The sequence below is a fragment of the Labrus mixtus genome, chromosome 7 (genome assembly GCF_963584025.1).
Source record: "Labrus mixtus chromosome 7, fLabMix1.1, whole genome shotgun sequence".
Taxonomy (NCBI): Eukaryota; Metazoa; Chordata; class Actinopteri; order Labriformes; family Labridae; genus Labrus; species Labrus mixtus.
The window spans coordinates 3,386,246-3,411,329 of NC_083618.1; the positions used below are offsets into that span (position 1 = coordinate 3,386,246).

The 25,084-nt window shown below is 41.9% G+C and overlaps 2 protein-coding genes across 5 annotated transcripts in view; both read left to right on the forward strand.

The window, feature by feature from the left end:
- LOC132977512 (MICOS complex subunit mic25a-like) overlaps nucleotides 1-25,084 on the forward strand; it is a 291,593-nt gene that overhangs the window by 181,309 nt on the left and 85,200 nt on the right. The gene's annotated exons all lie outside the window — the stretch shown is intronic.
- Nucleotides 1-25,084, forward strand: part of LOC132977505 (plexin-A1-like) — a 178,636-nt gene that overhangs the window by 72,632 nt on the left and 80,920 nt on the right. For all 4 annotated transcript variants that reach the window (XM_061042116.1, XM_061042119.1, XM_061042118.1 and 1 more), the window contains exons 4-5: nucleotides 9,223-9,363; nucleotides 23,824-23,924. In XM_061042116.1, the coding sequence (XP_060898099.1) occupies nucleotides 9,223-9,363; nucleotides 23,824-23,924 (242 nt within the window). The remainder of the gene's footprint in view (nucleotides 1-9,222; nucleotides 9,364-23,823; nucleotides 23,925-25,084) is intronic.

A 25,084-nucleotide genomic window follows, 5' to 3' on the forward strand; every position in this document is an offset into this window, starting at 1 on the left:
CACACACACACACACACAAGGCCGACGACCACTGCTGTAAATCTCTCTAAACCACGCTATAAAAGCTCATTTTAAACACCATCTGCATTCCTCGTTCTCTACAACTGCCAGACGTTCAATTTGTGTGTGTGCGTGTGTTCTGTCCCGACTTTTCTCCCCCCCCCAAAACCTCCTCTTATTCAAACCACCAAGCTTCCTATTGTTAAGGGAAATCTTATTCTTAATTTAAAACATGTCTTTGTTGCCAACTCATCCATGCTGAGGTTTGCTGGTCTCTGCCATTTTGTGCCCTGTGCTCATCTCAACTTTGTTTACGTCAACTTCTCTCTTTCTCTTCCCTCTCATCATTTCTCTTTCAGTCGTGGGTGTTTTGTGGTTTGCTGAGTAAGGTTTTACATTTTACATTTTTGCTTTGAGTTGGAAAGACAGAAAGGGGAAGATACTGTTAAGATGTAAGGGTGGGAATTCTAAGGAAAACAGGAAGGATCAAAGGAGAAGGCAAAGTGTCAAAACAAAACAAAAAGAGGTGGGGCTTACAGCCGAAGATAAAACAGAGGAAACAGAGAGAAGAGAGGGAAATGAAAGAGGCGGAGGAGAGGCAGGCATTTGTGGTGAGAAATGGTTTGGCACACATTAGACTGAGGTGTGGTTTTGGCCTGGCTCCCATTAGCCTCTTGTGTTACGTCTATTACAAACATCTGCACACCCACCCTCACACTCACACAATACACACTCATACATGACGGCACAGTCAAAACAGACCCACATCTTAACCACTAAAGAATTCCTCCGCCATAATACTGGTCCTTCCCAAGAAAGATGGAAATCACTCATCTCTGCCTCTCTCTCTCCCTAAAAGATGCTATTAGAGGCACCAGTGGCCATGTAATCACTTTGGCTCTCCCACAGGAAGACACACACACACACACACACACACACACACACACACACACACGCACACACATACCTACCTTGATAATTATAGCTGGCTACAAGATTAGGTCCCATTTGCTGTATTCCCAGTGAATGGCGGATCTAGTCGGTAAATGTTGGGTCATGCAGCGCTGCAAAATGTCACATCAGGAGTGGGAGTGTGTTTTATGGTTTACATTTCTCCAATCCATTAATTGATGCCTTTTTAATGCTTCTGATTTCGATTAACTCGGCACACACGGTTGCACACTTGCATGTAGTCACTGCAGGCGTGGATCGTTCTGCTGCTACACATGCAAATTGATAGACTGCCTGGCACACTTTGTATGCACACACACTTTCTTCCATACAAATACACCCACCCCCCACTCCTACACAAACACTCTTCTCCCCAGCCGATCTCTTCCTGTGTTTGTATGTGCTCCACTTCGCTCTTCAAAGCCACATACACACTCCATAGATGATAGCATCTGTTCCCCCTCAATGCATTGAGCACTCTTCCCAATCTTTGTTTAGTTTCCCAACTTTCCTATCTGATGAGGCTAGCAGCGTGTTAGCATGGCTCGCTGTGTTTCCCTGTGGCTCTTCAGGGTTAGCAAAGATGCAACTGGAAGAATAATGGGCTAAGTTGCTATTCTTACATTCACACTCCCATAGTGGACTGAATATTAAATCCAGTCTTTAAGTGTATTCACTTTATGTCTTCAACATAAATATCCTCTCAGCAGTCTTAAATGTGAATGTGTAATTTTGTTTCGGTTGAGATATCCCATAAGGGATATGTGTTGCGCCTCAATGTAAGAGGAGGTCTTTTCTCATTTGAATGGCGACACTAAAAAGGCATTCAATTGGAAAGCTCTATCTTCCAGTCTCATCTTATTGTATATGATAATGTTGTGGTGCAGTTTCTTCCCCCGTTTGCAAGACAGCTGATAAAATCAGTCACAGTAAAGCACCTCTCTAGATGCAGCACTTTTCACACTTGCAGGCCTGTGTGTGTGTGTGTATGTGTATGTAATTGCATGCAGATGATTGAGTTAGTGTGATTTAGTGACGGTCGGAAGATGAAATGCCACCGCCGCCGCACTGTGTCTAGCGACTCACTACACACACTTATCTGACGACTGCTTGCTAAAGGCATTTCATCTGGAAGGAACAGGGGGGGAGGGTGTTTGAGAGAGGAGGGAGGGGGAAATAGGTGAATGCATGAGACATGAATGAGAGGAAAGAAGAGAAATGCATCTCAGGGGAGGGCTTAGGATGTGAGACATTGGTAGACATTGAAGGTCTTTTTTAATTTCAGAGCGTGAGGTAAAAGGCCTGAACAGTGATGAATAGATTTAATTTACTGTTAAAGCATCTTCCTTTCTTTCGGCCGGTTTACACTCTATTGTATGCTTGCATGTGCGCAGGGAGAATCATACCACATGTGGCCTTTGTTCCTCTCCTCTCTTGTGTTTTTTCTTCCCTCCACTCTTTCCACAGACTGTTGCATCTGTGTTTATGTGTGTGTGTAATAGTGTGTGTGTGAGTATGTGACCTTTTCTAAGCTCTGCTGGTGAAAGGCCATAGGCTCACACATGAATAACCATGGTGCAGACATGTGGGTGAATACCCAAGCCAGTTGATAAGAGCTGGCATAGCAAGTAACCTGATATGACAGGATGCTCTGCATTACATGAAGGCATATTTGAACACACCGACGAACGCTTGAATAGAAATCTGTCAGGTGCAGTTTCAAAAAGGAGTCCAGAATGCCTGATTTAGACTCTGTCAATTGATGAAGACAGTGCTCTTGAAAGAAAATCCTTTTATTTGACCAAATCTCAACTTCCCTTATAACTGATTTTCTTTTTGCACTTGAACAATAGACAGTCATGGCAGCTGGAGCTTATCTCAAGTTTAAACATAAAATGAGAAAAAATAGTCTTTTTTAGGAACTGTCTTTTACTGGAGTAGCAATCATGATAGACGAGCACCTGAGACGCCATAATTCTTTGAGCTTCTAAGCACTTTGAAGGTGTGTGTGTGCATTAGTGTCAGTAATGTTTGGTGGTGAATGGAAGATTTACAAGAGCAGTGCGACTGAGTTTTTACCGGAGAGTTCCTGAAAAGTAAAGTTGTAAGTAAAACGGGAGGATATGAAGATTTCACCTCCATTAAGCTCGTCCACATATTTCCATCATCTCCCATCTTGTCTTAGTATAGGATATTTAATCTTTTGGTTGCTTATGTATGTGTTAAACAAAAAGACAAAGAAACTTCTTTTGAAGCTCTATGCAAGGCTTCCTATGATGCAAAGTCTCAAAGATTCTTTCATAATTCACACCAATAAACCATTTTTTAAAGTAGAAGCGACTGAAGTTCATGGTTGCATCTGCTCTCCTTCCCAGACCTTAAAATAACCCGCTCTAGACACACACTGTGTTTTTATATAGCAGCCACAATGACATTCCACTCAGCATGTGTGTCAGTGTGGGTGTATGTATGTGTTTGAGTGCACGCCTCCTCCATCATTGTCACCATCACTCTTTGTCTGTCTTGGTGTTGTTGAAGGAATGGCTGTTTGCTCTCTGACTGTCTGACCCACATATGCTATAGTTTTACTCTGAGCTATGCTATATGTCGTGTGTGTGTGTGTGTGTGTGTGTGTGTGTGTGTGTGTGTGTGTGTGTGTGTGTGTGTGTGTGTGTGTGTGTGTGTGTGTGTGTGTGTGTGTGTGTGTGTGTGTGTGTGTGTGTGTGTGTGTGTGTGTGTGTGTGTGTGTGTGTGTGTGTGTGTGTGTGTGTGTGTGTGTGTGTGTGTGTGTGTGTGTGTGTGTGTGTGTGTGTGTGTGTGTGTGTGTGTGTAATGATGGTGTAGGGGGATTTGTCCAATAGATGTATCAGGCCTATCACTCACTCATGTGTGATGCTCCATCTGCTCCCATCTTCTAGCTCACACAGACAAAATTACATGCATAATAAAACCAACCCACACAGCTATGGGAGGAAAAAAAAATGGATGAAATAAAAAAGATTCTTTCCATTCCAGTTTTTAATTTATCAAGGGAATACTCTATTCTCACTCACGATGCACTGTAGCACCATAAGGTCAACATTTCTACCACAACCGACTGTTCTTGGCCTGCATGCATGTGTGTGTGTCTGTGTTTGAGCGTACAGACTGAAGTGCTTAGTGCTAGTGCCCCTGTTCTCCTGTATTACTGTAAGGAACTGAAAACACACAGATACACACTCGGAGAGAGGGGAAGAGTACCTTTCCTCATGTTTCATGCGGTCGGAGAACACTTGATGAATTTGTTTTGCATCTTGCTGCGTTCAGGATCTGCCAGGCTCACCGTGCGATAGGAAGTGAGTGATTTCAGCCCCTTTATCTGGACGCCCCTGCTGCTGATAGAAAACACAGCTTAAAGAGGGACACAAGGGATACGGGAGACGTTTACATGAAGCTATCGTTAAGTTTTCCCACAGTGAACCATATATATTGTAGTCAGAGCGGTTTTTAGTTTTCCTTTACATCGACATTGCAGGGTGTCTTTGAGGTCAGAGTCATTGTTGAATTTGTGCATTTTTTATTAGTTATTTGAGTTCAGATCTATTTTTTTCTTGCTTGAAATTTGGTATAATGACAGAAATCGTTTTTGATTGTATTATTTTTAGTATAACGTGCAGATGGCCTGTTTTTGCATTGACCTGTAGATTGCATTTTCTTTTACTTGTTCATGTTGACTTGAATGCTCACGGGTAAATCGTATTCTTGACCTTGACAGCAGCAGGTCAAACAGGAAAAAAAAGGGAACATTTCCCCATAAGCTCCATTAATATGCTGAGGGAGCTTTTGAACACATTGCTTGATCAACTGCATAAAAAAGCAGGTCTGCAACCACAAAATCCTAAACCAAAGCTTGAAGATATCACTAATACATATTAATAACAATTAGTAAATCAGCACAAACAACCACTTGATCATATTATCTTCCATTATTAAAGAAGTCCCTAGTCCACTTGTACAAATATTGTTGTCTGTTGTTTACGCCGTTACCCACTTCATCACTCCTTCACCCACAGTGAGGTGACTGCAGCACCTTGACCCCTCTTGCTGTTTTTCTTCATTTCCTTCGGTTGAGGAGAGGGCCACACCAAATCCCCCTCTTTACAAGGGCCCCCCCAAACACACACAAATACACACATATGCACATGCACATGCACATGTTCACAACAAAGTCAGGAATGTGGGGCCTGTTACCATTTAGTGCAGGTAGACCTAGATATGTCACATACACCCCTCTATAAAGAGGAGTGTGCACATGTTTTTGTGTGTGTTTGTGTGTTCCCTACATGCTTTAAGTTAGCCAAGTATGCTTTATGATCACACACATCCTGAAAACCTGCTTTGAAATGTCAAAGCCGTTACTCGGTCGTCATGCTTGTGCTGGTGTGTTATGGATTTCTGTCAGACATGGGAACACCTGGACCATTTCATTCCCTTTGGTTTCATTAGCAGCTAATTCTTTTTTTTTTCTTGGAGTCTTTAGAATTTTCTCCTTGTCACCTCCTTTCTTGATTTTAGTCCCCCTTTATTTATTTAAAAGTATTGCATGAACATTTCTATACAGAAAGTGCTTCTTTGAATAAAACTTCCTCTTCTAGTCTTTCATCCTACTTCTGCTCCTCCTGTCCTTCTTCACTGCCTCGCTCCCTTCACTTGGCCCCCTCCTCTCTCTCTACATAGCACATCCATGCAATAGAAGACACACAGTTGATGATATCTGTCTGTCTCTCTTTCATGTACACAAGCTCCGTCAGTTGTCAGCTGCAGCTATGACAGGCATCACTCTCATTGACGCGCCAATGTCTTATCATCCGACTCTCTCACCTTCATACTGCCAGCCACCCTATCACCAGCTAGCTATCCCGTGTGTCTATCAGAGCTAACCAGGTCTGCCTGGTACAGATAAAAACCTGCATTAGGGGCTTTTGGGTAGATCTGCTGGTTGAGGGCGGTGTACATGCAAAAAAAAGAGAAGGATTTTTGTTGCAGGATTAGGAGGGACGTAGTGATAATGCTTTCTCATATACTGGATTCATGCAGGATTTATGAATATCTAGACGCATGACGCAGATGAGGAAAGTCAAGGATGGTTATAAAATCTCCTGGGATGTTTGGGAATGTAAGTGAATTTTGGAAATAGGCCCCTCTAAAGGGATGTGCTTAAAGTTACTATTCAACTTGTTTTACTCATTTAGTGCATACAATAGCAGATTTGAGTTTTTTATTTTTTAACATTTCAGGGTCACTTCTCTCCAGAGACCAACTGATTCAAATATAATTTTACACCATTATTATCATCAACAATCCTGGAAGTAATAACAAACTTGGAGGATCTTTGAGTTATAGTTCTAAAAAGTCAGTGAAGTTAAATTTTAACAACAAAGCAACTGCTAGGAATAGAAGGTTGTTTTCTCATACTGCAGGTAATTCATCCACTAGACTCTGCCTGTGGCTTCACTCCTCATTATTCCCCCGCTCTTAAACTGTCTGCTTCGTCTCCATCCTCTCCTCCCTCCTCTACATCTTTACTTAAGACAGTGCCTCTAATGTGTTTAAGGTCTGTTAATGTTACATTGTACATGTTGACAGACCATAGAGATGGGCTTTTCCTGAAAACACAAGCACTGCATCACTCTATGAATCCATCCATCAAGCACTTAGCGGAAAGCCGAGCAATACAAAGGAGACAACGAGAGAGCAGCATCGTCTCCCATCATCAGTGACTGCTGCATTGATTTTCTAGACTGAGCAAACAGACACACACATTTACACTCAAACACATACATTTACATAAAAACGCATATAAACATAAACCTGTGAATTTATACATGTGTTAAAAACAGATTTATCCATGCCAATAACACCACAGGTGCTTGTAGATAATGATGAGAAACAGACATATGCACACACACAAACACAAACACACACACATGAACAATGTGCGCTTCCAAAAGAAGTTCCACACCCCCTGAAATGTACAGCACCCACAGTTAACCTGATAATTACATTCCAGTGCATGTTTCCAAGACGCACTAGCTCAAGTTGATTCAGTTTGACAAACATCCATCCATCTCTTCATTCGTTTAGTTTTTTACGTCCCATAATCCTTTGTTCTCTCCCTGGTCTCCATACTTTCGGTGCCCTTTCTTGGCTGCAGCACCCGTGGTAAAAAAAAATTGATTTGAGACGATTTATTACCTGTTGTTTTCACATGTCACCTACTCCCACTCGCTTTTCTCCTGTGTCTCTCTCTTTCTCACTCCACTCACACGTTATTTTAGAAGGGCTGTTTGAAATGCATGATGAATCCAAAGACGAAGACTAAAGTGAGAGAAAGATAGAAAATTAAATAAATAACTACAATGGAATTCAGACAGGAGGGGAAAAAAAAGTTTAATTAAGCAATGTTTAACCATTGTCAGTCTGAAGTGGTTTTGACATCTGAATGGACAAATAGAGAGAGCTGTCAGTTGTTAAGAGAGACAGCTTTCATTCTCCTTTTCATTGTGTGCTTGTCTTTGCAAAAACCAGCCTAGTCTGGGACTGGTCATTAGCCAGTGAACTGGACTTGGGTGTCTGGTCCAGAGATAGATGTAGCTGCCAACTGAAATGCATCTTTTGTTCCTGAGAGAGGAAAGGGGTGAAAAGGATGCTGGGAGCCCACAGAACAATAAGTATTGTTTCTCCTCTCAGTTTATTTTTTCTATATTTAAGTTGTCAATACTTAAAAACTATGCTTGTGTGTGTGTGTGTGTGTATGTGTGTGTATATGTGAGTAATCTAGACGTGAGCCATCCGTGAATGAAATGTATCCTTTGTTTACAGGCCCATTATCTAGATAATAACATCCATATTTCCTCTCTTCTCCCGTGATCTATCACAGCCTGATGAGCTCTTTCTCTCCATCTTTGTGGCCTCCCTCTCTCTTCCTCTCTTACACACACACACACACACACACACACACACACACACACAACCTCTCTCTCTGTAAGTGTGTTTCAGTGTGTGTGTGTGTGTGTGTATGCACGTTCGCATCCATCAAAGCACATATTAGTGTCTGAATATCTATTATCTTATGTGTGTGTGTGTGTGTGTGTGTGTGTGTGTGTGTCTGTTGTCATCTTATCATTTTCATCTATTCAGGTGTGAATCTATTTGTCAGTGTGTGTCTTCGGTGTGTTTGTGAAGGTGTGTGTGTGTGTTCAGTATCATTTTCCAGCCGTCCCTTCCTTGTCACTGTGTGCTGATAGCAGTGCGAGTCCACAAAGCTCAGTAATGGAGAGCTGATACTTGCCCCCCCCCCCCCCCCCCCGTTGCTCTGTGCTTTTCATTTGCTGCTGAGAAGACTTTGGCTCACAGCCATCCATACCAGCCAATCTGCTATCTTCTATCAGCACCAATACTTTCCATATCTGGGCAAATTATTCGCCAAAGTGCACAAAGAGAATCTGAGTGTGTGTGTGTGTATGTGCATCTGCTGGCTTGCACTGAGAGAATAGTTGGATTTGTCTGCAGCTGTATTACATGATCAAGTTTTCATTGTAATCCAAAGAGGGAGTCTCAATGTTCTTCTTTCTGGGCTTCATGCAGAACCACATTGTTTTCATACACACCACTTTTTGGTGATCATTTCAATGTTCAAAGTGTTTGGGGCTGAATTGAGATCATTTTCTTCTGTTGTAATAACATCATTATCCATTCAATAAGGCTCCTTTCCATGTACCTACCTCTGTAATCATGTCTGTGTTCACAATAATGATGTTACATTCAATACTTCTATTAACAACACGATTCAATTTAGCCTTTAGTCTGTCTGTCTTCTTCTAAAAATGTGATTTATACTGGCTACGAGTATCATAATAAACACAGGCTATTTCTTCCACAGGAGACACATACACAGAGACTATAATGTGTTTAATATTTGGTTTAGGGGAAATGTGCAATATGAGAAATGTTTGTGAATATTGCAAGGACAAGCACAAGAGATGTTAGAAAGCAAAGATTGATATTATGTCATTTTGTGGTGGGTCAGCATTTGACTGAACTATAGCTAAAGGAAAATGTTTCACATCTTTTTCAGTGTTATTTTATATGACACATGTTTTAGATAATGCCTAAAAAAATGCCTATTTCTAAGACAAAGTTATTAAATGGGTATAATATTCATATTTTTTGTTATTTCATAAGAATATTTGGTGTTTACAGTTTGCTGACTGTTTCTTTTTATCTGTCTAGATCTTGGTGAACTCTGTGAGTCCCAATCGTCCAGCCGTGCTCTACGAGAAGGTGACTGTGAGCGAAGCAGGAAGTCCCTTACTGAGAGACATGCTGTTCAGCCCGGATCAGCAGACCATCTACACACTAACTGACAAACAGGTGAGCTCATTGTTTGAGATAAACACACACATATATATATGAAGAAACAGGCAAACAGAAATGCCACATTACACATACAGTACAGTCTGTGCAGCTGCTGTGCGGGAACCAAATGACAACATAACAACTCACATAGAATTCATTAATGAAATAACTACATAATAACTATATCCGTTTGCTGTGATGATGGGTGTGTGTAGACATCATGAGCCTCCTCATACAGCATGTGTTACAGGGCTAACAATGCCTTGTTAACACAAACGGCTCCAGCTACATATTTTTTTCAAACAAACATATAAACGCACAAACACACATACAAATAATGATGTCGTATCGTATGTTGCAACAGTCTTTTTTGCAGTCTTGTGCCAACTGTCCAGAGCGGACCTCACCCCCATTAGCCGTTAGCTGCTGTATATCTTCACCCTCCCTCCCCCACTGTACAATCACAGCACATCTCATCTCCCACTGCATGTAATTACACAGCAACGCACACAAACATTCACCAGCTACACATATTACCACCATGACGGTTCGCTAATAATCAAGACATTTCCCACACACAGACATATAGGGAGTGTTATAGGTCACATGCGGTGCATGTGTGCGTGTGCCTGCGGTCATTACCAGCCCCACCGCTGGTAAAGGCCGTGTCTACTTTGATGGTGAGTCGGGGGGAGAGGAAGGGGAGGGAGAGGGGGAGGCGGAGGAGGGTATGTCGCATCTCTGTTGCTCCCCAGGCCCAGCTGCTCCGAGTTTTTCTGTCTCATTAGTGCGGTGAGTGAAGGAAGCAGAGGTGGAGGGAGGGGAGAGACAGGAAAGCGAAGTTGTACATGATTTGAATATGTCAGTATTTAAAGATCTAAAACGGGCTTTGGGAAAAGATGGCCTGATTAAAAAGGGTGATAAACAGACTGTGTCTGGGGTCTGTTTTGTGAAAGTCTTTTGAGGTCAGAGTTGGTTCTGAAGCCTGCTGAACTAAAGCCTAGAGCCCCTTTTTCTTCTCTTTTAAGACAAAAGCCAATAGGTCATGACTGGAGCTTCAGTAATGGAATAAATGATCTGTGATACATCCTTTTTGCAGATTCAGCTGGTTATGATTTGAAATTAGAAGTATAGGTATTGCTATGATATCAGTGGTTCATTAATAAACCTAACCACAGTCCATCATTGATTAAAGATGTACAAGAAGCTTGTCAAAATAACATGATCTTCAAACATGAAAAAAAAACGGGTAAGAAGTGGGTAATATAAGTAACCACGTAATTATGAAGTAAGCAATGAAGAATTTAAACAAATATGCATTTTACAAAGTTTTTCAAAGCCACATTCGTGAGCCAGATGCAAAGACCTTTGTGAATTCTCAGCTCAAACTCTGTGTATGCACAAAGACAGCAATATGAACAAGAAATATTTTCTGTAGATACACAGTATAAGACCCTAAATAAATGTAAAACAAGTCATAGTTCTATTTTTTTAAATGATCATAAATATCACCTACAAAAATGTTGGCAGGGCTACATTTTGACCAGCCTATAAGGAAGATGAATATTTCTCTTAGTCCGGCTCACTCAGAATTGTTTGCCTCAGTTTCCAGGTCAGTGTCGTCCTTTTGAATTTGGCATTTCCAATCATGCTGAATGGGCGCATGTCACTGTGAATAAATCAGCATTTGGCTTCAGCAATACGAAGGAGCAAGGAGGCCAGTTGGAAATATCAATGGCTGCTAACACTTGCATTAAGTACACATGTTGTCTTCTTTAATTAAAAGTGAGGTTGTAGGAGGCACTGGCATATCAAATGATTCAGATGTGAGTTTTAAAGGCTGTCAATTTGATGTAAGGAGTGTAGGCAGCTCGCTACAGAGCAGTCAGTGTGGGAATGATTTTGATCGCATGGAGCAGGTTTGTGAGTGCTGGGATTTGTTGTTATAAGAATGAGGAATATGATGACACTCAGTACGTTTACATTCACAGTACAGCGCAATTAGACTACTGTCTATGTCCCATTATACAAGCACCAAAGAGAGAACTTATTTTTTTTTACTAAAGTATGTATGAGAGGTGCTACAACAGGTGGCGAGACATCCCTTTCAGCTGGTAACTATTGGACCTTCTTCCGGTTGAACACATAACATTTATTCTGAGCATTTATACTTCTGGGTTTAAGCCCAGCTCTTAAACTGTGGAGCATGTGCAGGACGTTTTTAGCCAGTTTGGGGCCAATTGAAGTGTAAATATAACATGCAAGAGAAACCCCTAACAGCATTATCTGGTGTGTTAGTCCAACAGTCAGACTAACGTGTACCTGTATTTTAAAAGTCCAGTCATGAACGGACAATTAAATCAACTTTTTTTTAAAGAGGTCATATTATGCCCTTTTTGGGGTTCGTATATTTAATCGATGTACCTACTAAAGTATGTTAAAAAAAAGAGTCTGTTTTCATGTTCTGCCGCTCCATGCACCGGCTCGCTTCTGACTCTCTCTCTAAGGCTCTGAAGTGCCCACGTTCAGAGTCTCCACGTGTTCCAAGTCTGATCTGATTGGTCGGCCTGTCGGCTCTGCCGTAATTGGTCAGTCGCTCAGCCACTCTGGCTCAGAGGGCCGGGGAGCAAAAACATTAGCATCTTAGCACTACTGTGCTACCGCAGGCTACAGCATATCATGTGCGTGCTACAGAAGTTAACGGGCGTGCATCATGAGCTGCTGGGCTTGCCACAACGAGCCAATGGGCTTAGATCAGTGATCTCACACTGACAAGACGTCACACTGGCAACATTTTTTCGAGGGGGGCTAGAACCGAGCGTTACATGCAGCTAATGCTACAGCTAACAGGAGGATGTAGGTTTCCGCAGACTTTGAATTTTTGCACATAGATGTGCCTAAACATGCACAGGACACTTGGAAAACACACTAAAGAGCATATAAAACCAGAAAAAGCATAATATGGGACCTTTAAACTTCATGAAAAACATACTGACTGAATATGTTGTCCAGCAATATGCCGCAACAATTTAAAAAGTGTAACACACACTGAGGTTGTACCTGTGTGAGTTTTTCTTAGTGACTTGGTGGCCTGCTCCACTTTATCTTGGCAGCTAGAGCAGTGAAGGGCACGGGGGGACACACACTCAAGCACGTTTTCTCTTAAAGACACTCAAAAAAAGACATGAACATACGTTCAGGCTCACACATTTTGTATGTAGACACACACACACACACACACACACACACACTGCGTACAACATTTATGCTCAAGGACGTCCTGTCTCTATCAGACTCCAATCATGCCCTTTTCTTCTGAACTCCCCCCACCCATGTTCACACATACACCTTCATCTCTGTGTGTTTGATCCCCATTAATGGTTAGCAGGCACGGGTTAAGCAGAAGGGGGTGGTTGGAGAGGGGGGGGTGTCTGTGGTTGCCAGACCTCCTAGCTAAACCTCCTTTTCAGCACTAATGACTAGAGGGGGCAATTCCCTTCTCTCGCCCTCCGTCCTATTCTCGACTTTATCCTCTGCCCTCCATCTATCCCACCATGCCCCCCTCACCAGTGCTTTATAAATCCATGCATTTGCTACTACACTCACACACAGATACACACAGTTACACACGCTCTCTCCCATGTTTCCATCTAAGCCCAAATTGAGTCCTCCCCTCTCGTCTGCCTTCCACTGATCCCATTCCCATGTTTTTAATGATCTCTCACTATCGCTGCTGTGGCCCTCTTTTCTCCCTCTCCCTCTCTCACCCTCACAAACAAACACACACACACACACACAGACTTTGTGACAAGGAGGCAGAGGTGGAAAATTGTGGAATTGAGAGAAGGATGGAAGAAGAATGGAAGCACGATGAATTTAGGGGTGGTGCTCGGGCTGGTTTGAGTTTGAGCATGGGGGGTTGCATAAGGAATGCAAGGATGCTTTCCCCATTTTCTGATGAAACAGATCACACAGCCCTGCTCTCATGCTGCAAGTTGACATCTGTGTGTGTGTGTGTGTGTGTGTGTGTGTGTGTGTGTGTGTGTGTGGCCAGTTGCCTGCGGGGGTTCCTTAGACAAGCCATGCACATTAAGGTGTCACTGGACATATCCACTGATGCGTAGCCCACGACAAGTTCTCCCTTCTCTCCCTCTGTTAAACTCACACACACACACATATACACACACACTCGCACACAAATGAAGACCATGCGGTGAGTCAGAGTTAGGGGTGAGGCTCGGTGATTTATGACTCGTTCTGTTCCAGCTATATTCATCACTGTCATTATTATCAATGGAGGATATGACAGCAGGAGAGGGCGGCCTGCTGTGTGTGTGTTTAAGTGGGATTTGTGTTCTGCTTGTGTGTTTCCAGGGTATTATAATCAGTTTCTTTCCCCAGCTGATGTTGTGCTTGTTTGTTACCATGTGCTTGTTGTATACCATTTACACATTTAACTTTGTGTGTGAGCTAACAGGTAAAGATTGCACCAGCTGACATTTCAGGTTCATTATCAGCTTGGATCTATTTAAGTCGTACACACACACACACAGCCTTCTTCATATCTCTGAACTTAGTGGTGGGCGATATAACGATCTTAGATCGTGGAGGATTTTAACGTGCTGAGAGATTGTAGAAGCGGGCTGACATGTTTATTTTATCATGCTGCAGTTTATGCTCCGACACAGGCGCGTCTCACCCCCTCCTTTTTGGCTCCGCAGCGTTGAACCAAAAACTGAACTGTGTTGTTGTTGTTGTTGGTGGTGTAAACGAGAACACACTCCCTCTCTAATTAGCAACTTGGTAAAGTTTGCCTTTTAGTTACATTGATTTTACTTCTCACTAAAACATGGAAACCTACCTTCACAAAGAACAATGTCACTTTTTGACTCCATAGTAACTTTTTGAAGCATCTCTGTTTTGCACACAAACAGCCACTGTGGGAAATGATCTCCTGATGTCTCGGCTCAGTCAGGACTTTCCATCTTTCAATCATTCCCTCTTTTGCCGTTTAAAAGGTAGAAAATGCGACTGAATTTTATGCCACAGCTGCTGTTCTCGGTCTCCTTGTAATCAGCCTGAGTGTCATACACAAACATGGATGTGCTCGTCTATGGGTCTTTGATAGCAGCCATGCATATGATAAGGATGTAGTTTGTGGTACTGGCTAATTGGTGAAAATATGAATATTCATATTCTCTGGTGTGGGGAGAAAATGACTGTAAGAGAAGGATGAAGAAGGCTCGATCTATTATGTGTGTGCATGAGACAACCTTTGTTCAAGTGACAAGCATGCTACAACCTTGTGTGTGTGTGTGTGTGTGTGTGTGTGTGTGTGTGTGTACATTTAAAGGGTTTTGTACCACTGATGTTTCATGTGCATTTATTCAGCCACATCTGCATGTTTTTGTATGAATCTGCATTTGCACACAGACTTATCATTCAAACATATATTTGTGTGTGTGTCTGTATGTATGTGTGGTCTTACACACCATTGTCTGCTTTCCATTTACAACCTGAAAGAGATTTCCCACTCCACATTTCACCAAGACACTCATCCCTCCAAGGAATCTGTATTCATGCACTCACACACACAAAGTTCTTGCTCCATTCACAAGATGCTGGTTTGAGTCCCCACAAAAAGGAAACAATGGTGTGTATTGTGTTGTTGCTTTCAACAAGGCCTCATCAAGTAAAATCTTACCCATAGGATTTCATCACACATCAATCCTATGTGTGTGTGTGTCGATCTGTTTGCACTCACATATTACTGGTTCGCTGCCAATCTCGTTAGCAAACACATTAGCACCGACTGACATCAACACACATAACAAGCAGCTGGTAGTATCAATCAAGAGCGACATTTTAGTGAACTAGATACAGCTAATCAGTCAGTTCTAAGTAGCTCAAAGATTAATTTTGCACAATTTATCAAACTCGGGCTCGCTGACGAAATCCCGAAGTTAACAAGTGCTTAATGTTGTGTTTAAATACCGCAGACTGCGTGTGTGGCAGCACACAGGAGATGTGATTTGCTTAAATGTTTGAACAGAATTAAAAGAGGAGAAAACGGTGTCACTTATCTGTTAAATAAATGTACTTTTTCCCCGAAACTTCCAACCTGTTTGTTTAGATTTACGAGCACAATCTGAGCTTAATCTATTTCCTCTTACTTGCTTGAGAGTCTTAAGCTTGAATAAGTACTTTAGTGTCTTGTACTACACACACACACACACACACCAATCGTGACTGCCCATGCAGACACGCACACACACGCAGACGTGGTCATTGTTATGTAAATGTTAATAGACCCGGTGCAGCGGAGCGATGGCAGTGAGTAGACGCGAGAGGTGCTGGCGTGGGTGCTGCTGTTGCCATGTATGTATATGGCACTCAATTACAAGAGTTCAAACCATTATAGCACCTTTCTTAGCACACACACACACACACACACACACACTATTAATCATATATTAGTGAGACATGCATGTAGACATTCACATGCACTGCATGGATTTTGTCCTTTCATGTTATAGCATGTATCTGTTAATTGAGTTTGTTGGTCATGTTTAAAGTCAGATTATGATATAAAAGAAGTATTGTATGAAAAGATGACAAAGAATTGTTGAGTGACACAATGATGAAAAAAAGAGAACGAGGACGTTATGTGACCTTCATAGTGAGTGTTGCTTGTTCTCCTCAATCCCCGACCCCTCTCTTCATTTAACAAGGATCCTCTCTTTGCCTGACATAGTACATCAGTGTATTCACAAGTTGATTAATGGAAAGAAATATGAACAACTTTCTCATTATAGATTAATAGATTGAGACACCTTTGAAGTAGAACACCCAACACTTTCTGTTTTTAGTTTCTCAGGGCTCAGGAGTTTTCCGCCTTTCTTTCAAAGATGGACAGAAGATTTGGCATTTTAATGTCGGCTCTTAGGGCTAAAAAAGAGACCATACAATGATAATCTGTAGTGACCTGTTAAAGGCATTTCTCACAATCATCTTACATTTGAATTACCCTCTGGATCAAGAAAGTATCTATCTATCTATCCATTTTATTTGACTGAATGTTAAATAATGACGAAACATTCTGCAGATCAACCAAGACAGGATTCTTGATAATAGTAGCCCTACTACCATAAAAATAATGAATTTCTATTAATGACTTCACTGGTTGATATATACAATGATCTTGAAGGAAGTAAGGATACCGTCATTCTAAAGAGAGCGATGGTTTGCTAACTCTTAATAAGATTAACTTCTCATCTTCGCTCCTCTCTTTCTCTTAATTGTATTTCCTGTTTTTCTCTCATTTGTCCTATCACTCTCTTTTTTTCTTTTTTGAAGAGAAGTGTTTACGTTTTAGAGTGTGTGCGTGCCCATCAGAAAAGTGTACTCAGACACTTGTCTTAGGCATGATGCTATCGGTCCTAATGGAAGCCTATCTGTCACTAGATAGCTCTGTCTTCCTCTCATCTCTCTCTCTGTTTTAGTCCGCTGTCTTTTCCCAAAGGACGGCGTGATGGAGCAGACTGATAGGGTTAGAAAAGAGGACGAGATGGATTGGGAGGTTAATGGTTTTCTCTCTCACACCAATTTCTCCCCCCTCCTCCCCTTTCTTCTCAATCACTTCCAATCGGCTCTACAACCGGTCCGCCTGTTGCTTGACAGTGATTGGGGTGGAAAGATATGACTCTCCCTGACTGTCATTGGATGAGGCCAATCATAAGCCAGCGTGGCCCGTGGAGCCACTCTGAATGGCACATGTTCTCAGTCCCCTGCCTAAACCAAGAGCCACACTCAGTAGAACAATGAAGCGTCGCTCATGCATGACAGCATTTGTGAATTGTTTTGATTTTGAGTCAAGTTTCTATTCAAATTCATGCACAGCAGTCCTCGTCAGGCCCGGCTATGAAGAATCAAATGGAGAAAAGCTGAGAAGAGCGCAGCACAGCACATTTTCTTTCAGTGCTGAGTGTCAGAAATGACAAAAAGAAAGAACATGATACTGATGAATACACTCTGAAAGACATTTGCACTCAAGACATTTGTTTTTAATTACTGAATTGTTAATATCTTATTCAATAAGCTTTTTTTTCCTATTGCAAGCCTCAGTTGTAATCTGGATACATGTAGATTAAAACAAAACTTCTATTGCAAGATACTGTTGAGGTGCATTATGGGAAACTTAGAATTCAAGCTTTATCCCTACAAGCGACTTAGAGTCAGGACCTCTATTTGTCTGCAGCATCGATGTTGGAATAGATTCAGCATTCAAAATAACGAGAAGAGCAGAGTCACTTGTCTCTTAAATTAATCTTGTTGTTAGTATTCAGTATTAACTTTATAAACTCTTTCCTAAGATGTAATTAAAAATATAACTATCTGCAGATTTCACAGAAAAACATGACAAATATTGGTCATGTGGGCCTTTTTTCTGCACTTTTAGAGTTTTTGAAAATCTTGCAAGTCAAAATGCATACTCATGTCTTTCCATCAATTCTCTATAATTAGTGATTTTGCCATTACAATCAAAAGATCCCAGAAAAACCACAATAACAGTCAATACATCAGTCAGTCAGACAGATTTAGTTTATTCTCTTCACAATCACCATTCATCCGATCAGGTACCACCAGGCATGACTCACTCACAGCTTCTCCTCTGAGAGCAAATCAAGAAAAGCAGCATTTGTTCTCTTTTCCTCCTCTTTCTGTCTTCTTTCTGTCTGTGTATATGTGGTGGTGGGTTGCCTGGCAGTGCTAATGGAAATGCCAGCTGTGTGGCTCCTCACTCCTCACCAAGTCCATTTACTAAAGTGACAGAGTCATTTACCAGGCCGCCGGCCTCTCCCATCCTCACTTAATTAGAAGACCCCGAGGCCTGTCTACCTGAGCTGCTCACATTTACCTCTTTCTCACTCTTCCTCTCTCTCTACAGTCTCTTTTCCTCAATACTTTGTTTTCAGTGGGTTTTTTTTCAATCTCTGTCTCGTGCTTTGTCTCTGTCTCAGTTTCCCTCTTTTGCTCTCTCATTCGTCTTTCTGCATCTCTCTTTTCTCTCTTTCTGTCAGGCTCTTCTTCATACCAGGGACAGAGTCTTCTGGACAAATGGCTAAACAAAGAGTTAGAGAGTGTATTGACCTATTCTTTGATATTACCTCTTTTTGGAGGAGATAATGGGAATGTGGTGAGGGTCCTTATGAAAAGTGATGAGGTCTCTTCCCTCTATTTTTCAAGGTTACATTTTTTTGTTTTCTAACTTTTTCACTCACTCTAGTCCTTCCTTTCATTATGTTTTTTTTAGAAACTCCGAATTGTTGATGTATACTTTTACTTTTTAGTTATCCTTTACTGTAGTGATTCAGCTTTTAAATTCTCATTGTTTGGTGACTTTATGGGCAAACATCCAGAACTATGACAGCAGCTTTTTAGAGTTAAAGTTAAAGTTGAGTTAAAGAATTATTCAAAGTCTGAATGCTCTCATGTACTACTATGTAGTTGCTTAAAAGCACACATACACACACACACTGAAAAAGCTCCCCTACAACAGCAGTGCAATCTTACATGTGTGTATTTTGTGTACATTGTATAAGACTTCACTGAGCTGTTTCCTAGGAGAAGGGAATTTGAGTTGTCATCCTCATTGGCCTTGACTCTGTGATGTGCACGCTAAAATGACAAATAAATAGGTTCTTTAATCTGCCTCTTGTTTTCACTGAGATGGAGCATAGAAGAGAAGATCAAAACAGTATTTCAGACGAGCAAAAAAAACAATGGAGTCGATGAATAATTGAGCCCAGCGCTGAAGAAGGAGGATGAAACGATAAATTAAAGAGGCGAAAGAGAAGGAGAGCTCAACGGGAGGGAGAAACAGCAGACAAAACACAATATGAGGGAGATAAAGATAGCGAGGAAGGGCAGTGGGTGCAAAAAAAAAAAAAAAATACTGCAGGGAGCGAATTTTGAGAGGGAATACAAAAGATTACAGCTATCACAGTGTGCACTATTTTCTTCCAAAGTGACACTAAAAGACCTTATTCACTAAAACAGGGCTGCAGCAAACAATTTAAGTTGACCACAATGACCAGATCTGTCAATAGCATCTCTGCAGTGTAGCAGCAATTCAGTCCTTGGAAAACAATTCAGCAAATTGAATGTGACAGCAGACCATTTTTTCTATGGGACAAAATGATGCAATTGCGTTTTTTTTTCTTCTCTTTTATTTCTCCTGCTGTACAACCTTTTACCACTCCATCGCCTCTCTCTCTCCTTCCTTTTCAGCGCCAAACTCTCTAAGTCTTGTTTGCTCTCCTGCTTATCTCCAATCAGTCAACACATCGAGCTCCTAGCCAGGCATTGATCTCCTAAGCCCCTTACAATCCAGTCAATGCACAAATGCTAACCCAGCCTTTGATAAAACACCCTAAAGTCACCCCCCTGTGCAGGTAAACCAGCGCTGGAAGAACTCAATCACCTACATGGGCACCCTGTAAGGAGCCATGTTTTTTACTCCTGCATAGCCAGAAAAGCTGCGAAAGACAGGTAGAGTTCTTATTACTAATGATGTATTTCAGGCATGACCCCTGATACCAAAGCAGAAGGTGACAACATGGATTACATTCACTGCAGTTATTTTATAGCTACAGCTTCACCCTCAAAGAAGAAGTTATATCTGTCTTTGTGTTTCTCTTTGGCTTTCAGTTATCCTTCTGCATTAAGTGCCAGTATTGGTAGATATAGATGTTATCACCCATTCACTTCAGTTCAGTAGAGATTAAAGCACGAGAAGATAGAAGATGATTGAGGGTTATTGAAATAATGCAGGTGTGGTTAATGTCAGTTTTCATAGAGGGATGATCACATGCTTTAACCCTTACCTCCTCTTCTTCCTCCTCATCCTTCTCCCCTTGTTCTCTGCCTCTTCTTTAGACTGCTGGTTAAATACGAAAGCCCTAAGCTAAGAAAAAAAAATGTATTTTGTATTTGTATTTAATTTTCTAGCATAATTGGACTCTTTCTCCCCAAAAAATGTCTCGCCTCACCAAAGCTAGTTAAGATTACAGAGTAAGGTTTGGATGAAAGAGGATGGGGTAATAAAAGAGCCCGCACGTTTATGAGATTTCTGAGAAATGTTCTCCTAAAAACTGACCTCGTGACGCTTTCTTTCCAAACACATGCTGCTTTCCTAAACGTATCTTAAGTCAAAAGAAAGGGACTGGTTTTTCTTTAAACTGGCGTCCTACGCTTTAACCTTAGGGCCCTTTCCAGTAAAACCAGATTTCTCTGCTACTGGTCCCAAAGCTGCAGGATTAGAGCCATGCGAGGTTAAGTGTAAGGCACAAGAGGTTCAGTGGTAGTTGTCAAAGGCACGGCCGTTACTAATTTATGATGCAGAGACTCATGCACATATCTAAAAATAACTGAAAATAAACTGAGTCTTCTTCCTCTTGGCACCCAGACAGCGTAACCCAGAGAAAAGACTCTCGCCTGTAGACATCTCTACTACACCCCCTCCTTCTCTCCTCCAATATAGACTCCCTGTGTGTTTGGATATTAGAAAAAAGGAAGCCGCAACGAGTCAGATCCTTTTATGTCCTTAGATTTAACAACCAATGAAAAGCTGTGTTGAAAGCTTTACAGGACCTTTGGGTTTTTGGGCGGGAGTGACCGTCTCAAAGCCTGTTAGCTGGACGTTTAAAGGCAGGTGATGGTGCACTGTAAAAGCAGATTGGAAGGGAAAGGTGTAATGTTTATAGCAAGCGGAGATGTCATGGCATTGAGGTACAGTTGGGGTAAAGGACTGGCGAGAGAGAGAGAGAGAGAGAGGGAGGAGAGAGAATTGAGTTACGACGCTGGATGCTATTGTAAATAAGGAGATGGCAAGAGAGTGGAGATGGCGGCCCTGGTTTATAAGGTCATTTAAAGGAGTAATGTGGCACGCTGAGGGGAATTGGCTTTCATTAAAAGAGCCATCGAGACAGCCAGAAAAAAGGGAGACAGCGAGGGAGGGTGTGTGTGTGGGTAAGCATTATTCTCAACACACACGCAGGCACACAGTGTTTGGATGTACATGCAGTAATACTAGTACATTCCCAGAATCCAGATACAGCTTTTTATATCCTCAGAGGGGAAAACAACCATCATTGCCCCCATACCACATCAACAGCTGTGAGCCACTCCCACTCAATAGAGCCCATAGTGTCTTCACTACTTCTCATTATGGAACAATAGTGAACAATAGGGCATATACATGATTACACAGGGCAGGGATAAGGTTATCCTCGCTCACCAAGGACCCAACGTGTTAGTTTGATTTATGTTCCCATTGTCCTTAATCATAGTCATAATGATTAATGGAGAAGGGAGAGGTTTTGCCTCTATGATGATAAGAGGAACAGGCCGTTCTTGTTCCCTTTCTACATCTTTTTTTTATCATAAAGTCTTTGGAAGACAGTCTGGGATGATTTCTTTCACTCAAGGTGTCCCATCACATGTTCTCAACCATAACTGCTTTCTTCCCTCATCCATCTCTCCCATTATCTTCTCATTCATTCACACTCTTCCTCCCTCCTCTGTCATCCTTTTATCATCCAAGACACTCCAATCCCTTGTTCCATCCTTCTTTCAGCTCTCCTTTCAGATGAAAACTAGACTCTCACTCGCTGTGACAATGACACATAGCAGCCGTCTGCCACCGCATCCCATCTACTCAGCACAATGTCCTCGCCAATTCGCCCTGTGTGTCTTCCATTACACCTCTCTTTCCTTCTGTTCATCCATCCAGGAAGCACTTGCAGTAGATGACCACCTCCCTCCCCCCCCCCCCCCCCCTCCGGTCCACCGTGTTGCTTGTTTGCATCATTTCATTTGTCTTGCTTTTTCTGGGCAGATAGCCAGCTTTCAAAACTACTGTAGTGAGGTCTGTATAGACTTTGGATAGGAGGAGAAACAGCATCTGAACAAATGAATGAGGTTAAAAAAAGAGTCTCTGAGACAATCGCCGGGCAGAAAAACAAACAAAGGGCATATAGAGAGTAATGGGAAAACATAGAAGAAAGTAGAATGAATGAAAGAAAGGGGAAATAAGCGACATGCAGTGTCAAGTGTTATTGTCAGTCTGCTCTGTGTTCGAGCAGTATTGTTAATATCTCAGCAGCCGCTCTGATACAAGACATTTCAGAGCATCTATGAGTTCCACTATGTCATATCTATCTCATATCTGTGTTGTACTTAACGCTCACACAGGAATCCCAGCCTTGGTTTAATATTTCAGTGCTGCGTTCCTGTGTCCGCCTGGTTTCCGTCCTGGAGCTAACCAGCTTTATCTCTTACCTCAGGCCTGTGCGCTCTCTGCCATATGTTTTCCTTTTCTCTTATCCCTCCATATATCTCTCTGCCTCCCCCCTCCCATCAAAAGCTCATAAAAAAGTCAGACCGTACTGGGCCAGATACTGCTGTAGTCCCCACATACCACTTGGAGTGTGTGTGTGTGTGTGTGTGTGTGTGTGTGTGTGTGTGCGCGTGCGCGCGCTATAATAGCGTCACCCGAGGGTAGGGTTGTTTTGTGCTGTAACTCACTGACCAGCCTGCTCGCTGTTCGCTGCATGATTTAAAGCTTGTTTGTGGCATTTTGATACATTTTGATTTGATGAAACGACTCATCATCTTGAGGCCTGTTGGTGAAGAAACGTTGATTGTAGCGCGCTGACATCTTCAGCACGCGCATACATACGGATGCATGTGCATATGCTAGCAATCTGTCTTTCACACACCGAAATTCACTTAAGGGCTCGCTGAATATCCTAAAATACACACACACGCACACACACACACACACTCACACACACACACACACACACATTTTGAGACCCACTGGGAACCATCTGTCGTCACCTTAGACCAGAGTTGAGGGCTAACTTTAACACTTGATCTGGTTTCTTAGGCAACATCTGTAGCCTGTCACCGAGCTCGTACATTCAGTATAGCTGTGAATGACTGACACAAACTCTCTCTCTCACACACACACACACACACACACACACACACACACACACACACACACACACACACACACACACACACACAATCTCTGGGGGTCTGTCCTTCTGCTCCTCTGCCTCCCACCGGTTTTTGAGGTCACCTGTCAATCACAGCTCTGTAGCCACAGCCACCTGTCAGGTGTCCCAGCATGCATTGCGAGGACTCTCTTGTACACGCTTCACCGGAGGCTGTCACACACCGCTGGACAAGAATCAGTCATCAGAACACACACATGCACAAAAACACACACACACAGACATACACAGACTCAAATCTCCTAGACTAACTCCCTTTACATTTCAAAAATGTACACAAGGACAACACTCATCATATGAAGTAGATTACAACCAGGATACTTATTATTTCTTCTCTCTCTCTCTCTCTCTCTCTCTCTCTCTCTCTCTCTCTCTCTCTCTCTCTCTCCAGGTGGTGCGAGTTCCAGTGGAAAGCTGCGAGCAGTACACCACTTGTGGCGAGTGTTTGGGCTCCAGAGACCCTCACTGTGGATGGTGTGTCCTTCACAATGTGTAAGTACCACACACACTTATGCACACACATTGACACACTTCACCCTGGTGCCCCTCACATGCAGTGTACTGTTAGATCATTGTGGGAGAAGATTTAGGGAGCTTTAGGTGTGTGTTTAGGTGATCTGGTCAAAGTGGAAAAATACCCCGAGAATAGTAACACATGAAGCTCAAGAGAACTTTGAAATCACATGTTATATTTCATATTTTGTTTTGTAGTGACTATTTTAAGATTATTATATTATCAACATCATTGCGTTAAGGCAAGATCATGTCCTCTGTTTTGAGCAAGGTCAGCACTTTTTTAATGTATTCCATATTTCATTTCTTTGCTAATCTTTCATATGTAGGCCTACCAAGTCCTACAGCTAGAGAAAATATAATTGGCACAATTTCCACTGAGTGGGATCAGTCCTTCCCTTGAGAGATGTGGGAGGTCTTAAAATTCTTCATCTTATGTGTACTTTCTTTAAACTGAATTGTTTTTTAACACACAGTACGTATTACCTTTATTTTTGTCTTTCAAAGAATTGAGTTTATTTTTAACTCATTGTTGTAGCTTTAATCTAATGCCTCCAATACCTATCAATTAGTCACAGAAAATCTAAGTTCATCTACCTGAAATCTCCCCTCCAGTAGAGATACATTTATCCTGTATAATCCTGTTGACCGGTTAAACCTGTTAAAGCACATAAATAACCATTCAGCTCAGTGGTATTTAGCTTGTTTTTGTCTGTGTTGTTAACATGGTTTTCCATAAGTGTGCTTCTTAATACTCAAGTGGGAATGTTTTGGCAGCAGATCAAGGATTAGTCATTTCTAGTGTAAGTGTTTGGTTTATGGACTAGATCTCCTGTTTGCTCTAAGATTACAGGGTTGGGTTACAGTAGATATTAAACAGCGACAGTAGAGATTTGTAGTTAAGTACAAGGAAATCTAATCACTCAAGAGTGTGGTGCCGTTCAATGACACAGTTTCTGTGTGTAATCTCACCGTTTCCTCCCTTTGACTTGAGGCCGTGTGTGCTAATAGAAGAGTGTGAGCACAGCTACGTGTTATCGAAAGGTGACAGAATGTTAAACCATATGTAGAGCACCTCAAGCATTTGGCATAATGCCATCTCTCTGTGTGTTAATTAAACTTACAAAACATATCACCAA